The sequence below is a fragment of the Lucilia cuprina genome, chromosome 4 (assembly GCF_022045245.1).
Source record: "Lucilia cuprina isolate Lc7/37 chromosome 4, ASM2204524v1, whole genome shotgun sequence".
Taxonomy (NCBI): Eukaryota; Metazoa; Arthropoda; class Insecta; order Diptera; family Calliphoridae; genus Lucilia; species Lucilia cuprina.
The window spans coordinates 100442128-100454306 of NC_060952.1; the positions used below are offsets into that span (position 1 = coordinate 100442128).

At 31.9% G+C, this 12179-nt stretch overlaps 5 protein-coding genes across 8 annotated transcripts in view; 2 read left to right on the forward strand and 3 right to left on the reverse strand.

The window, feature by feature from the left end:
- The window catches only part of LOC111690305 (metallo-beta-lactamase domain-containing protein 1), a 71930-nt gene extending 68945 nt beyond the window's left edge, over positions 1 to 2985 (reverse strand). For both annotated transcript variants that reach the window (XM_023452773.2, XM_046950161.1), the window contains exon 1: positions 2064 to 2985. In XM_023452773.2, coding sequence (XP_023308541.2) covers positions 2119 to 2769 — 651 coding nt within the window. In that variant the 5' untranslated portion in view covers positions 2770 to 2985 and the 3' untranslated portion in view covers positions 2064 to 2118. The remainder of the gene's footprint in view (positions 1 to 2063) is intronic.
- A 499-nt stretch (positions 2986 to 3484) lies between these two features.
- On the reverse strand, positions 3485 to 4706 carry LOC111690257 (mediator of RNA polymerase II transcription subunit 4). Its single transcript, XM_023452710.2, has 3 exons — positions 4548 to 4706; positions 4298 to 4475; positions 3485 to 4226 (listed from the first exon to the last, which is right to left on the reverse strand). Exons 1-3 carry the CDS (start codon positions 4613 to 4615, stop codon positions 3714 to 3716), a joined length of 759 nt encoding a protein of 252 aa, XP_023308478.2. The 5' UTR covers positions 4616 to 4706; the 3' UTR covers positions 3485 to 3713.
- A 152-nt stretch (positions 4707 to 4858) lies between these two features.
- Positions 4859 to 6613, forward strand: LOC111690302 (protein arginine methyltransferase NDUFAF7 homolog, mitochondrial). The gene is made up of 4 exons (XM_023452769.2): positions 4859 to 5376; positions 5428 to 6063; positions 6126 to 6305; positions 6365 to 6613. Exons 1-4 carry the CDS (start codon positions 5062 to 5064, stop codon positions 6527 to 6529), a joined length of 1296 nt encoding a protein of 431 aa, XP_023308537.2. The 5' UTR covers positions 4859 to 5061; the 3' UTR covers positions 6530 to 6613.
- LOC111690301 (GRIP and coiled-coil domain-containing protein 1) lies at positions 6501 to 8990 on the reverse strand. The gene is made up of 3 exons (XM_023452768.2): positions 8786 to 8990; positions 6846 to 8712; positions 6501 to 6779 (listed from the first exon to the last, which is right to left on the reverse strand). The coding sequence occupies exons 1-3, from the start codon at positions 8865 to 8867 to the stop codon at positions 6599 to 6601; spliced, it is 2130 nt and encodes a 709-aa protein (XP_023308536.2). The 5' UTR covers positions 8868 to 8990; the 3' UTR covers positions 6501 to 6598.
- Positions 8991 to 9433: 443 nt separating this feature from the next.
- Positions 9434 to 12037, forward strand: LOC111690250. 3 transcript variants are annotated; one of them, XM_046950160.1, is made up of 3 exons: positions 9434 to 10684; positions 11402 to 11564; positions 11667 to 12037. In XM_046950160.1, the coding sequence occupies exons 1-2, from the start codon at positions 9654 to 9656 to the stop codon at positions 11517 to 11519; spliced, it is 1149 nt and encodes a 382-aa protein (XP_046806116.1). In that variant the 5' UTR covers positions 9434 to 9653; the 3' UTR covers positions 11520 to 11564; positions 11667 to 12037. The 3 variants fall into 3 exon arrangements, with proteins under 3 accessions (XP_046806116.1, XP_023308470.2, XP_046806115.1); XM_023452702.2 differs by having other exon boundaries at positions 11402 to 11525; positions 11657 to 12037; XM_046950159.1 differs by having other exon boundaries at positions 9435 to 10684; positions 11402 to 12037.
- Positions 12038 to 12179: the final 142 nt, after the last annotated feature.

Here is a 12179-nt window from a genome sequence, read left to right on the forward strand (position 1 = left end):
ATACCATTTAGGCATACGGTTTGATGGTGAGAATATAAGACTCGGCGTAGTCGAATGTAAATTAAAGTGTTGTTTAATTTTCTTAAACTGGAAATATTTTTTCTAATATTTGCCATTTTATTTTTTGTTGTTGATGAATTTTAATTTACAAACAGAGCTTCAATTTTAGGTATTGAAAGTTCAAACAAATTTTAAATTGTAATTTATAATGTACCAATACAATTAGAATGTAACAATACATATAGATGCTTGTTACTAACACATATTTAAAGTTTGGTACTTTTTCATTAACACATGCTTAGAGTTAGGTACTGCTGTCAAAGAGTCGGACGACTTATTATACTCTATCTAGAAGCATTACATTTTGTAACAGATGTAGGGTATTATATGGTCGGCCTCGACCGACTATAATTTCTTACTTGTTTTAATTATACAAAATACTATCTACTAAGAGTAGAAATACAAATCTGCGGATGCGGTTGCGTTTTCTGCTTTTCTGTATTTCTATCCTAATTTCCGTCATGTACAAATTCATACATTATATGAACGTATGTATGTATGACTCTAAATTACATATGATATCTTAAGTCTAAATAAATTAGTCATATCCATAAATCATGGGGCTATATCGACTAGGTATTTGGAATAAAGAAGTTTAAATTGAATTTAAAAAAAAATACCTTTAAGGACAATCTTATAAAGCACCCCTTTATTGCAACTTTGTTAGACAATTCTAACGAGTAAATCGCTAACGGTGCTTAAATATTGATTTCCACCACGTTTTGACATTATAAATCGCTTTTGATTTGGAAATTTTTGAACTGCTTTGAACTTAAGGAGAATTGTTACATTTACATACATACAAATGTAAAATGATAACATACTGTTAATATAATATTTCGCAGCATACTTTTAGGAACATACTTTTAATGTATTAAATGTTAACATACTGTTAATATAATATTCCGCAGCGTACTTTTAGGAACATACTTTAAATGTATTAACTTTTAAAGTTTTTTAGGAAAAATTTTAATATTTATACATTTTTTTATATACTATTAATATTTTATATTTTATTAAAACAATGTAAAATCACTTTGTCCACTTTCAGTTTTATTGGTCAAGAACTGACTAACTTTGAGGGGGTCGAAGTTGGACATTATGGTAATACAGGGTTTAATTGAAATGTGTGTAACTTTTCATCTATTGGTCATAGCAAAAGTTGCCCAAAGGAGTTCAGATTACTATTTCTTTTATTATTTTAACTAATTTTTTGAGTTCGATTCTAATAAATGTTAAAAATACTTTATGTGTACTAATTGCAAATCCAAATTAAATCTGTATTGGTGATCTCAATTTGTTCCAATCAGTGTTGCCAGGAGCTTCCGAAATAAACTGTTAAAATTAAAAAAGGCCAGAAAAAGCTAAAAGGTTTAAAAAATATGGCTAGAAAAGGCTAACGTTTCATACCTTAAAAATCAATATAAAAACTAGTAATAAAATAGTCGTACGTTTCTGACTATAAAACAATGATTTTTGAAGGGGTTAGAATGGCATTAGATCTACAAGACCAATCTCGCAGAATTTAATAGTAAGCTTGGATGTAATTATAACATAAAATATTTATCATGTACACATCTAGCAGGGCATTTGAATTCATAATTATGTTATGCTTAAACAAAGAACAATAAAGTTTTACAGTTTTTTATAAGCACTGATGAGCCTATTTTTGGAATGAATTTGTCTAAAATTATAGCTCATCTGAGAATAGGATAGCCGAAAATCAATTAAAAGTTGTAAACGTATAAATTTTAAAAAAAAAATCTAATTGTAATCAAAAGTTCCTTCTAATAAACAATCCTTTTGTTACAAAAACTTATATAATACAAGTTGTAAAATATTAGCTTTTCAAGATTAAATAAAAAAGCGGAAAACGACTAGAAAAGCCAGGGGGTAAAACATAAATTTTAAGGATAAATTTAGAAAAGTCTATCCAGGCAGCACTGGTTTCAAGTGATATTTTTATTTAATAAAAGAAACAATTTAGAAAAATCAGAACTTACCTCTGTCTCGATATTGACACACACTTGCATGTACATATGTATGTGTGTACTTTATTTACAATATTTCATTGCAATCTTGTTGTAGCTTATTTCTAATGTCATCGGTAACAACAAACCCCTCTCCATGACCTGGAATTATATATGAGCACAATTTGGCAAGCTTTAAACGGTTTTCCTTCTGCATTTTTTGGTTTTCCGATCCGGCACTAATCCATATTTGAGAATCCCACACATCTTGACTATTTTCAAATAAATCGCCACAAACACCAACAGTTCCTCCAAAGTCAGTGTTGTTAACAAGCAACGAAATACAATTCATAGTATGCCCCGGAGTACTAATTATTTCAACTTCACCTTCAACGAGTGAATATGGGTGCTCCCAATCGTAATCGGGATATTTATCATGATGAGACATGCACGAACCAACAAAATGCCATTTTGCATTTGGGAAAAGGTAATTACATCCAATATGGTCTGAGTGTCCATGAGTGCATACCACATAATTGATATCGTCGGGTTCCAGCGAATTAGCCTTTAAGGCTTTCACAATAAAGTCGCCATCCCAAGCTGTCATCGTATCTACAATAATATTTTTACCGCAATAAGTCTTTATTAAAGTGGAACTGCAGTTGGCTTTCATGCTCGTAGAATCCAATGGATCGCATCGAGAATAACCAACAGATAAAATATGCACTTTATTTATCATTTTTTTGTTACAATAAACCAAAGTAAATTAATAATTTACTTTGCAATAAACTTTTCACTTTGTCTAATAAGTTGTATGTATGTATATTGCACGCGCCAAAATTAGGCTTTACCATATAAGTAGCAGCATTTAGACAAGAACAACGTGCATAGAATCAACAAGTATTGAATGATTAGAGCCAATCTTGTCAAAATCTTCTTGTTGTTCTTAATTTTTGTTTATTGTGTTTATCACAACAATGAAGAATTTGACAATTTTATAACATTTTTAATTCAGCTGTTAAACTGATAACACCATCTTAAACAGGCAGCTTCAGAGAACAGTTTCATTCACTCGGAATGATTGACTTTAAGTTGTGAAAAAAAATATTTTATGTTTTAAATTTTTGAAACAACAAAGAAAATATTTTTAGTGGATGTAGCCAAGATGTACATACATATGTACATGTACATCTTGGTATATGGTAATGCAAAATGCTCATAAAATCTTTTCCAAGCCTCATAGGTAAAGAATAAATTTTCGAATAAAATTGTTTGATGAATTTGAATGAATTGTATTTTAGCTATTGAATGAATTATAGTAATGTTATTATTTAATGTATTAATATACATAGTTTTAAGTATTCAGGTATTATTGTTACTGCTATGTAATATTTTTATTTTGGCCTCTTAGGCTTATATTACATGTTATGAAAATAAATAAATGAAATGAAAAATGAAATGAATTTATCGGCTTAAACCAAGATCTTTATTTAAAATATGTTACGAATAATTACTTTACGTTTTACCTCAAAGTTACACTATATGTATGTATGTATTTAAAAAACATTAATTAAAAAATATACTAATGGAGAAAAGAATCGATTTTTGTAGGACTTTTTAATATAGAAATCAACTATTAAATTAAAAAATTTGCATTACTACATACATATTTATTTCTTAAAACTACTGAGAATCACTAGAACTCGAACTAGAGCTATCGGTTGACATAACTTCTACATCATCCTGAGAAGCTTCCTTATGTGATCGGGTTTCCAGCGCAACTGAATTACCCGAGGAACCCATAGACATGTGTAATTCACCCATATTAGTCCAGTTAAACTGATTTTGAAAAGCATTTGGCACTTCATTCATGTTTCGTTGATTTTCCGCCATGTTACTTTGATGGGCTACGCCTCCACCGTTGATATTGAGATCAGATTTTCCCAGAAACCCATTTCGCATCTCAATATCAGTTGGATATGGACGTCGAACATCACCGATACACCAAGTTAAAGGTGCACTAACAGCATTTGCGGAACTTATTCGGTGGGCATACTTGATCAACTCCTCCGACGAAACGGGTCGTTTGTTGGCCTGATTGATACTGGCTAATTTACGACGTGCTTGGAAGATTGCAGTTGATAGAATATGTTCCGCCTCTTTGAGAGACTTCTGTAGTTTTTGTATTTCACGATCCTGCAAATGTTAATTGCGATAAAATTTCATTTACTTTTAGCACATATGTACATATATTCCAATAGACCAACCTGTACATCTACTTTCGCTTTCAAGTCATCCATTTTTTGTTCCAACTTTGCCTGTTCATCAGCCAACTCAAGCATTTTGCGAAACTCTTCATCTTTGGCAACCAACAAATCTACTAATGCAGTGTGTTCTGCAGTCGATATTTTTTGATGTTTTGGCGATAGATTATCTATCAGCTCCCTGAATATACATAAGAACATTTTATTTTTGTTAGAAAACCTTTATCTGTTGTTTCTATCGCCGTTTACATACTTTGATATTAATTCCATATCGTCTATTAAAAGAAGCAAACGTTCCTTCGTACTCAAATGAAAAGACATTTTTATGTAAATAATAATGTTTGCAAAACTTTGGTAAAATTAAATGCTTCTTCTTGGAATGGAAACTTAATGTTTGACTCTGTGAAATGATAACAAATTGCAATTTACAGTGATGACAACGTAGCTTTTTCAGAGTTTCTTTTTTAAGCAAATGTTTTTCTAAATATGGGATTAATAACTTTTAATAGTAAATAAATTGGAGGAATAAATATGTAATTTTGTTTGCATTTATTAAATACGAATGTTATATATAATTATACCCTGCAGTGACCATTAAAATGCAAAGAAATTATAGTTATAATTAAATTTAAGTGTTTACATTTATTAGGTACTGACTTTGGCATACATATGTTTGTGATTTGTTTACTTTTTCTGCGGTTCTTAGTCTATATACCGTGTGCATTGTGTAATAGTTGGTTAAAATAATTTGCTTAAACTGTGCCGACATGCAGAGATCATTTTTTGAACAGGTGTGCCGAAAGGCCTGCAGATATTACAGCTATAAATCTGTTAAACGCCCAGATTTTTTCACTAAAGTTCGGACACAGCAGTCGTTTGAGAAGGAAGCTAGACCTGTGACAAATAAAGATCTTACTAAACATCTACAAGCTAAAATTTTGGCAACTGGGCCAATAACTATATCCGAATATATGCAAGAAGTTTTAATAAATCCACTATCTGGTTATTATATGAACCGAGATGTTTTTGGTCGTGAGGGTGATTTTATAACATCGCCGGAAATATCACAAATTTTTGGAGAGGTAAGTAAAGAAGAAAGAAATTATCCTAGTATTGAAATAACTATTTGAAAGCTTGTGGCTATTTGGGTTTTAAGCGAATGGCAAAAAGTGGGGGGACCCCCTTTTCAACTGGTGGAACTTGGTCCAGGAAGAGGCACATTGATACGTGATGTTTTAAAAGTTCTATCACAATTTAAACTGGGAAGCAACTTTTCAATGCATCTTGTTGAAATAAGTCCACACCTAAGCACATTGCAGGCACAACTTTTGTGCTATACTCACGAAGCTACCGATAGCAATGCTGTAGGTTATTATCAGAAAGGTGTGACTGCCTCTGGCATAGAAGTTTACTGGTATTCCCGACTAGAGGATGTTCCTGCCTCATTTTCCATTGTTTTAGCTCATGAATTTTTCGATGCTTTACCTGTACATAAACTGCAAATGGAGGATGGATTATGGAAGGAGGTGCTAGTAGATATAGCTGACGAACAGACAAAGGAAGCCGATTTCAGATTTATTTTATCAAAGAATCAAACGCCTATATCAAAACTATTTGAACCCATTGTTGGAGAAACAAGACAATGTCTTGAATATTCTTTAGAATCGGATCGCATTATCAGTTTACTAGCTGACCGTTTTGAAACAAATGGTGGCATTGGCCTTATTGTAGACTATGGACATTTTGGTGAAAAATCTGATACATTAAGGGTAAAGTAGAAATACTCTTTTAAGATATACACGTAAAATATCTAATGTTTTTATGTTTCTAGGCTTTCAAAAAACACGAGCTATTTAATCCATTGAAAGCTCCAGGCACCGCTGATATAACTGTCGACGTTGACTTTAGGCAAATGAAAAGAGTTGCGGAAAAAGACAACAAAGTTTTATGTTTAGGTCCTGTTGAACAACGACTATTTCTTCAACGTATGCAGGGAGAAGTGCGCTTAGAGGTATATAAAACCATATTAGTAATTTTACTTTAATTTTAAACCGGATTTTCTTTATTTAGCGATTGTTGAAAAATGCCTTGCCCGAAAATCAAGCAACAATCAGATCCGCATATGAAATGCTAACACTTCCAGATAAAATGGGATCACGATTTAAGTTCTTCTCCATGTTTCCGGCTGTATTGAAAGACCACTTAATCAAGTTTCCTGTGAATGGTTTTCAGTAGTGTGAAGAGTACTATCTGTTAAATTTATTATACAATAATATGTTTTAAATCTAATTAAAAATATGTATATTATTTCTTGTTAAACGCTTCGTTGATGACTTTTGTCTCTTGGGGTGTAAACTGTAGAACAGCACTTATAGCATTCATCATATGACGTTTGCCGTCTGTGTCTTTAGATACAATATAACTAATAATAACATTTTTTAAATACTCCAAATTCGCACCTTCCCGTGATTTACACCGTTCAAGTCTAATGGTTAAAAACAAAATGTTAATACAATATTATAAAGAAGTTTACGCAATAATAATTTCTCACCTGTCGACCTGCTCTTCGAGCGATTCAATTTTATTGTTAAGTTCTTCTTGGGCAGTAACTTTTTCATGAATGGCTTTGCGCATTGAAGTTTCTGCTTGATATTTAGCTTTTCTCAAATTAGCAATTTCTATATCCTTTCTTGCGATTTCGTTGGCATAATGTAACATATGGCAACTATCGCCCATTGACAGTTTTTTTGCCTTGATGTTCGTTTTCTTGTACGTTGTCTGTTGGTCCTGAACTACATCATCCAATGTTTCACCTTCGGATGAAGTCGCATTATTAATATCATTTTTGGCAACATTCAACGCTGAAGTGCCGATATTGGACTGGTTAGTGGAATGAAAGATTTCAAATGACGTTTGTAAAGCTTTAATCTCTTGTTCTTTTTCATCTAGTAGTTGAAGGGAACGTTGTCTTTGTTTTTGCAACTGCTGTTCCAAGTCATTAAGCTTACAACGATAGTCATTTTCCGTGTCAGCGTGTAAAGTTTGCCATTTGCTACGTTCTTCTTTTACAGCAACCCGTAACTTTTCGTTATAATTTTTTAACTCCAAGTCTTGTTCGTCTAAGTTGCGATTCAAATCTTTGACTTTTTCCTGCAACGTTATTATATGATCTTTTTGCTGGTTCAATTTCTTTTCAAGTCCGACTACTTGACATTTTGAAGCTTCCAGTTGTTGCGAAGCTCTAGCAATTTCCTCTTCGCACTGAGAATGGTCAGCGCCAACAGAAAAAATGTTTGTCAAATCAATTGGATTAGGTGAGTGGGAATTTGCCTGTAAAAGAATTTTCTTCAAATACATGATATTTTCAATAATATTAGCTATATCGTTATTAGTAGGTATTGCTCTTTTTATTCTATTATCGCTATATAGATCATGGGGCGGCCCTTCTAACTGTGATTTGTTGGAATGTTCGGATGTCATCTTTTCTAACTCGTGTATTTGCATCTTCAATAGTTGTATAGATTCTTGGTCCTGCTGTCGTAATCGATCATATGTCCCTACGGAGGTACTTAATTCAGCCAATCTAGATTCAAGATTAGCTACACGACTCTCGTGCAGAACAGCAAGTTTTCGTGATTGTTCTTCGGCTAATTGAACCCTGTGTTGTTCATTTTTTATAGCAATTGCGTGATGTTCCTTTAGTTGTTGCATTTCCTTTTGTAGTTGTTTCAGTAATACTGAACTGTTTTGTGCGGCTGACAAAGAAGGGTCAGTACCACTCCTTTGACCATTCAATAGTTTAATCTGGGCTTTAGCCTCCTTTAATTGCGCTTGTAGTTCAGATATTCGTGTATTTTCAGCTTCATTGCTAGCAAACTGCGTTTTAAAATTGTTTAACTGCATTTCTATGTTCTCTTTAAGATGCCTCTCATCAGCATACAGTTTCTGAAGTTCTCTAATCATTAGCATTTGGTTATTGGTCTCTTTTTCATGTTCTTGTCGTTCAATTATCAGCTTGGCCTTGAATTCGTCAACTTCAGCTTTTGCGAGTTCTTCATTTTTCTTTATGTTATTTCGCAGTTCATTTATTACTTCATCCTTTTGCTGAAGTTGCGCCCGCAACACCTTTTTGTCGGCTTGAAACGATGCTTCCATTCTCGATTTTTCGGCAGACAAAGTGGCCAATGAATTCATAAGAGTTGCAATTTGGCTTTGAAGGGAAAATTTGTCATCTGTTTTTGTACCGTCTTCCGATTTAGAGGATAATTGCAACTCATTCGACTGCTCCATATTAGAATCTTGTACATCACCAGGTGATGGCCCCACGTTCTTGTCATCGTTTTTGTTTAGAATAGCCGTTAAGCTGGTTTCGAGTGCTTCCTTTTCTTTAAGTAGCCCCTTGTACGCTGTTATAATATCTGGATATGAAATAGGTGTTAAACCAACATTTTTTCATTACTGGTATCACTGATAATATCCTTTTCTATTTACCTTTTAATCTTTTTTCATATCGAGAAAGTTGCTCTTTCTGAGAATTGATTATCGACTCTAAATCATTTCTACTTCTCTCCATGTTTAGGATATTAGTTAATTACATATAATATATAAATAATTTAATTATTGCCACATAATTATTTAGCAGTTGTTAAAAGATGAATAATAACAAAGAACACTATTCACTAAAAGTAAAAAACAATAACACAGGGCATGGTGCACTCACAAGGTAAAGTCAATTAAACAGCTGATTACTCATTTATTTATTTGAGGTAGACACAACTGTCAAAGTACTCCAATTCGCCGTTCTTATGGTTTCTTTAGTAAACCAAATGCAAAATACCACAAAATACCAGTATATATGAATTAATATATAATAATAATAATAAAAATCAAAAGTGTATTAGCAAAAAACAATCACCTGCTCTGTTAACACTACCTGATCAATAATGAGCAGTCAATTGTGATTAATATTTATATCATCCTTGATAAGCAAAAATTAAATGAGTGAGGAGCGAATAAATGTTTTAAGTCAATCGAATTTATAAGTGCAAGGGAGAAGAAAAATCACATTTACATCACTTCCATTACTTTTGTCCATTTTCCTTAAAAAACTGATATAAACTTTGTTCTACGCTATGAAAGAAATAATACATCAGTAGCACAAAGTATACAGTCAAATGTCACTGTTTTTGTAGGGTACACTTAGGGTGCACTTTTTATATATTTTTCATTGTTATTGTTTTGTTCTATTTGGAAAATCGTGTTGTGTGATAACCTGGCTATTTGTGTGTTTATACACCGCCAACCTGAGAATAACACAAAAAAATATTTGGACAATAATATAAAAAAATAGTTCATAAAAATGGGGTTTTCTTTACAACTGTCGAGAACATTTTCCACCACATCGTTATTAATGGTAAGACGTTTGGCCAAACGCTCTAATCCAGGATTGGGTTACCAACTAACAGCAATAGAAGATGCGGCTAAAGTTATACAAAGTGATCCCGAAGGTTTCGAAGGATTGGAAAGTGATTTATTTAATGCTCACAAATCCCACAAGCAGCATGAATTAGATTTGCAAAGACAGAAGGATAAAATAAGGCAACGCATTATAGAAAGGAAATATTTTAAGAAGGATCAGCTACCGAACCTACTGACATATGCTGAAAAGGAGCAAATAAAGTTTTTGCACTCAAGTGACAAAGAAGAATGGACAGTTGAAAAATTGTCTGAAAGTTTTCCGGCCAGTGCTGAAACGATTTGTAAAATTTTAAAATCAAATTGGAGTCCACTGTCGTCGAAAAGAATACTTTCTCATGATACAAGCGTCTTTAGAAATTGGGAAAGATTTAAAAAAGGTGAATATAACGGAAAAATTAGTTCAGATATGTACGAACATCTTAAGAAGTTTGTTGATAGGGAACCAAACATTAACATTTTACATGATCCTACAAAAAGTTTTCAAAAGATGCAGTGGCAAAAACCAAAGAGCAACGAATTTTCTTCAATTATATCATCGTTGCGCCCAAAAACTAATGACCAAGTAAATACTAAAGCATTAACAGATGGTAAAGCAAAAGAAAAAAGTGGTACTATAGGTAGTAGTGAAAGCGACTCGTACCTTTTAGGTGAAATTCAGAATAAAAAACCAATTACAATTCATCAGTTAAAATCCTCACACTTGTCGGATAAAAGTTTACAGGACAATAGTAAATCATTGGATCAATTAGCTGCTCAAAAACTTAAAAATAGCAGTGGGACCGGAATTATTAAAGAGAAGGGTATAACTTCCAATACTATTGCTGCGTTCGATTATACAGAAAAATTTGTCTCGAATGAAGTCGTTATCAACGAAGTTGACAAAAAGCGTTATGGCATGAGTACAACAAAAGAGTAAGTTTCACGCTACTAGTATATCATCATGGTATATAGCCACATATTAAAGGTTGTAACTTCCCAGCAAACAAAAGCAGTAGTACAAAGTAATTGTAATTTCATGACTTTTTCAATTATTGTGCTAATACAACTAAATCATTCTAAATGCCTTCCTAACTTCAAGCGAATCTGCAAATAACAAATTCCATTAAAAATTAAGAGATAATCTAATAACTTATTAAAAATAAGTTTTATTAACATGATTTTTTTGTATTTATGTCCACTATATTGGAAGGTATTATGAGTTTGCGGTGATTTTTGTAATTCACGAAAATATTGGTGCGAAACCCACTAAAGTATACCGATAGACTCAGAATCACTTTCAGAATCGATAAATACATGTCCGTCCGCCGCCACACTTTTCATGAAATTTTAACGCAACCTTCATATGTTTTTCGACACAAGGACAAGCCTATTGAAAATTGTTTAAATCTGTCTAATTTCACCTAGCCCCCATACAACTGAACTAATTGCTACAAACTATGTTTTATATAAAAATTAAAAACACTGCCGAATTGTGTAATGATCAGCTTTTAGGCCATATATGTATAGTTATAATAAAAAGGTACTACAGCAATAATTATAACAGATTTTTAGAAAAAGAATTAAACATATAATGAAAGATAATATGACGTAAAAAAACATAATCGATAACATTTATTTTTTGTGTTTTAGGCGTATACATATACCACGAAAGCTATGGCGTAAAGGAGCTACGTACCGTGCGAATGATTGTTATTATGACGATGATGGGGAGTTTCTTTATAGAGTTCCCGGCATGACTTCAAAATAAATCTTTAGACAAATTTAAGCTTGTTTTTATCAAAAATTATGTTATGTGAGTTTTTTGTTTGTTTTTTTTTTTTTGTAAACAATCAAAATTCTATGTATAAAATATTAAAAGTTGTTTTATTTAAATTTTGTTGCCCCTATTCTGCAGTTCGATTCTGTAAAAGAACAAATTAGAATTACACAGTTGCGATCGTAATGCAGAATATGCACAACCATAAGGCATTGAATAAATTTGCGTAACGAAATGCAGAGTAATCTTATGATTTATTTGAAGAACGACGATTCTTTGTAAATTTTTAAGTTAACATTTATATTGACTAACAACCTAATCTTAATAAATCTTGTCATTTTAATTTCGCCCCAGTTATGATTGAAGCTGCATTAGAAAGTGTCGATAAAGATAGGAAACTGTTTTTGAATATCGATATTTTTATTTTTCTTTTGAACTGTGTGTATTTATTGTGTCTATATTAAAAAATTATAATTTACACATTTTCAATGGTGTTACAAATTTGCAAATAAAGAAAAAAACTAAAACATAAATGTTATATGCATGTGTAACAATAATATATATGTATGTATATAAGTATGTATATAGATTAATAATATCTTTATTAATAACATGAAACAGCTTTAAATAAAATTATAATTGCAATAAGAA

Bases quoted from the DNA above. Each gene is read 5' to 3' on its own strand.
- LOC111690257 (XM_023452710.2), bottom strand. From the start codon at position 4,615: ATGTCTTTTCATTTGAGTACGAAGGAACGTTTGCTTCTTTTAATAGAC. The intron at 4,476-4,547 runs GTATGTAAACGG...ATGTATATTCAG, and splicing joins GATATGGAATTAATATCAAA to GGAGCTGATAGATAATCTAT. The intron at 4,227-4,297 runs GTTGGTCTATTG...TAACATTTGCAG, and splicing joins AAGCGAAAGTAGATGTACAG to GATCGTGAAATACAAAAACT.
- LOC111690250 (XM_046950160.1), top strand. From the start codon at position 9,654: ATGGGGTTTTCTTTACAACTGTCGAGAACATTTTCCACCACATCGTTA. The intron at 10,685-11,401 runs GTAAGTTTCACG...TTTGTGTTTTAG, and splicing joins GGCATGAGTACAACAAAAGA to GCGTATACATATACCACGAA.
- LOC111690302 (XM_023452769.2), top strand. From the start codon at position 5,062: ATGCAGAGATCATTTTTTGAACAGGTGTGCCGAAAGGCCTGCAGATAT. The intron at 6,064-6,125 runs GTAAAGTAGAAA...TTATGTTTCTAG, and splicing joins AAAAATCTGATACATTAAGG to GCTTTCAAAAAACACGAGCT. The intron at 6,306-6,364 runs GTATATAAAACC...TTCTTTATTTAG, and splicing joins AGGGAGAAGTGCGCTTAGAG to CGATTGTTGAAAAATGCCTT.
- LOC111690301 (XM_023452768.2), bottom strand. From the start codon at position 8,867: ATGGAGAGAAGTAGAAATGATTTAGAGTCGATAATCAATTCTCAGAAA. The intron at 8,713-8,785 runs GTAAATAGAAAA...TTTCATATCCAG, and splicing joins ATATGAAAAAAGATTAAAAG to ATATTATAACAGCGTACAAG. The intron at 6,780-6,845 runs GTGAGAAATTAT...TTTAACCATTAG, and splicing joins CTCGAAGAGCAGGTCGACAG to ACTTGAACGGTGTAAATCAC.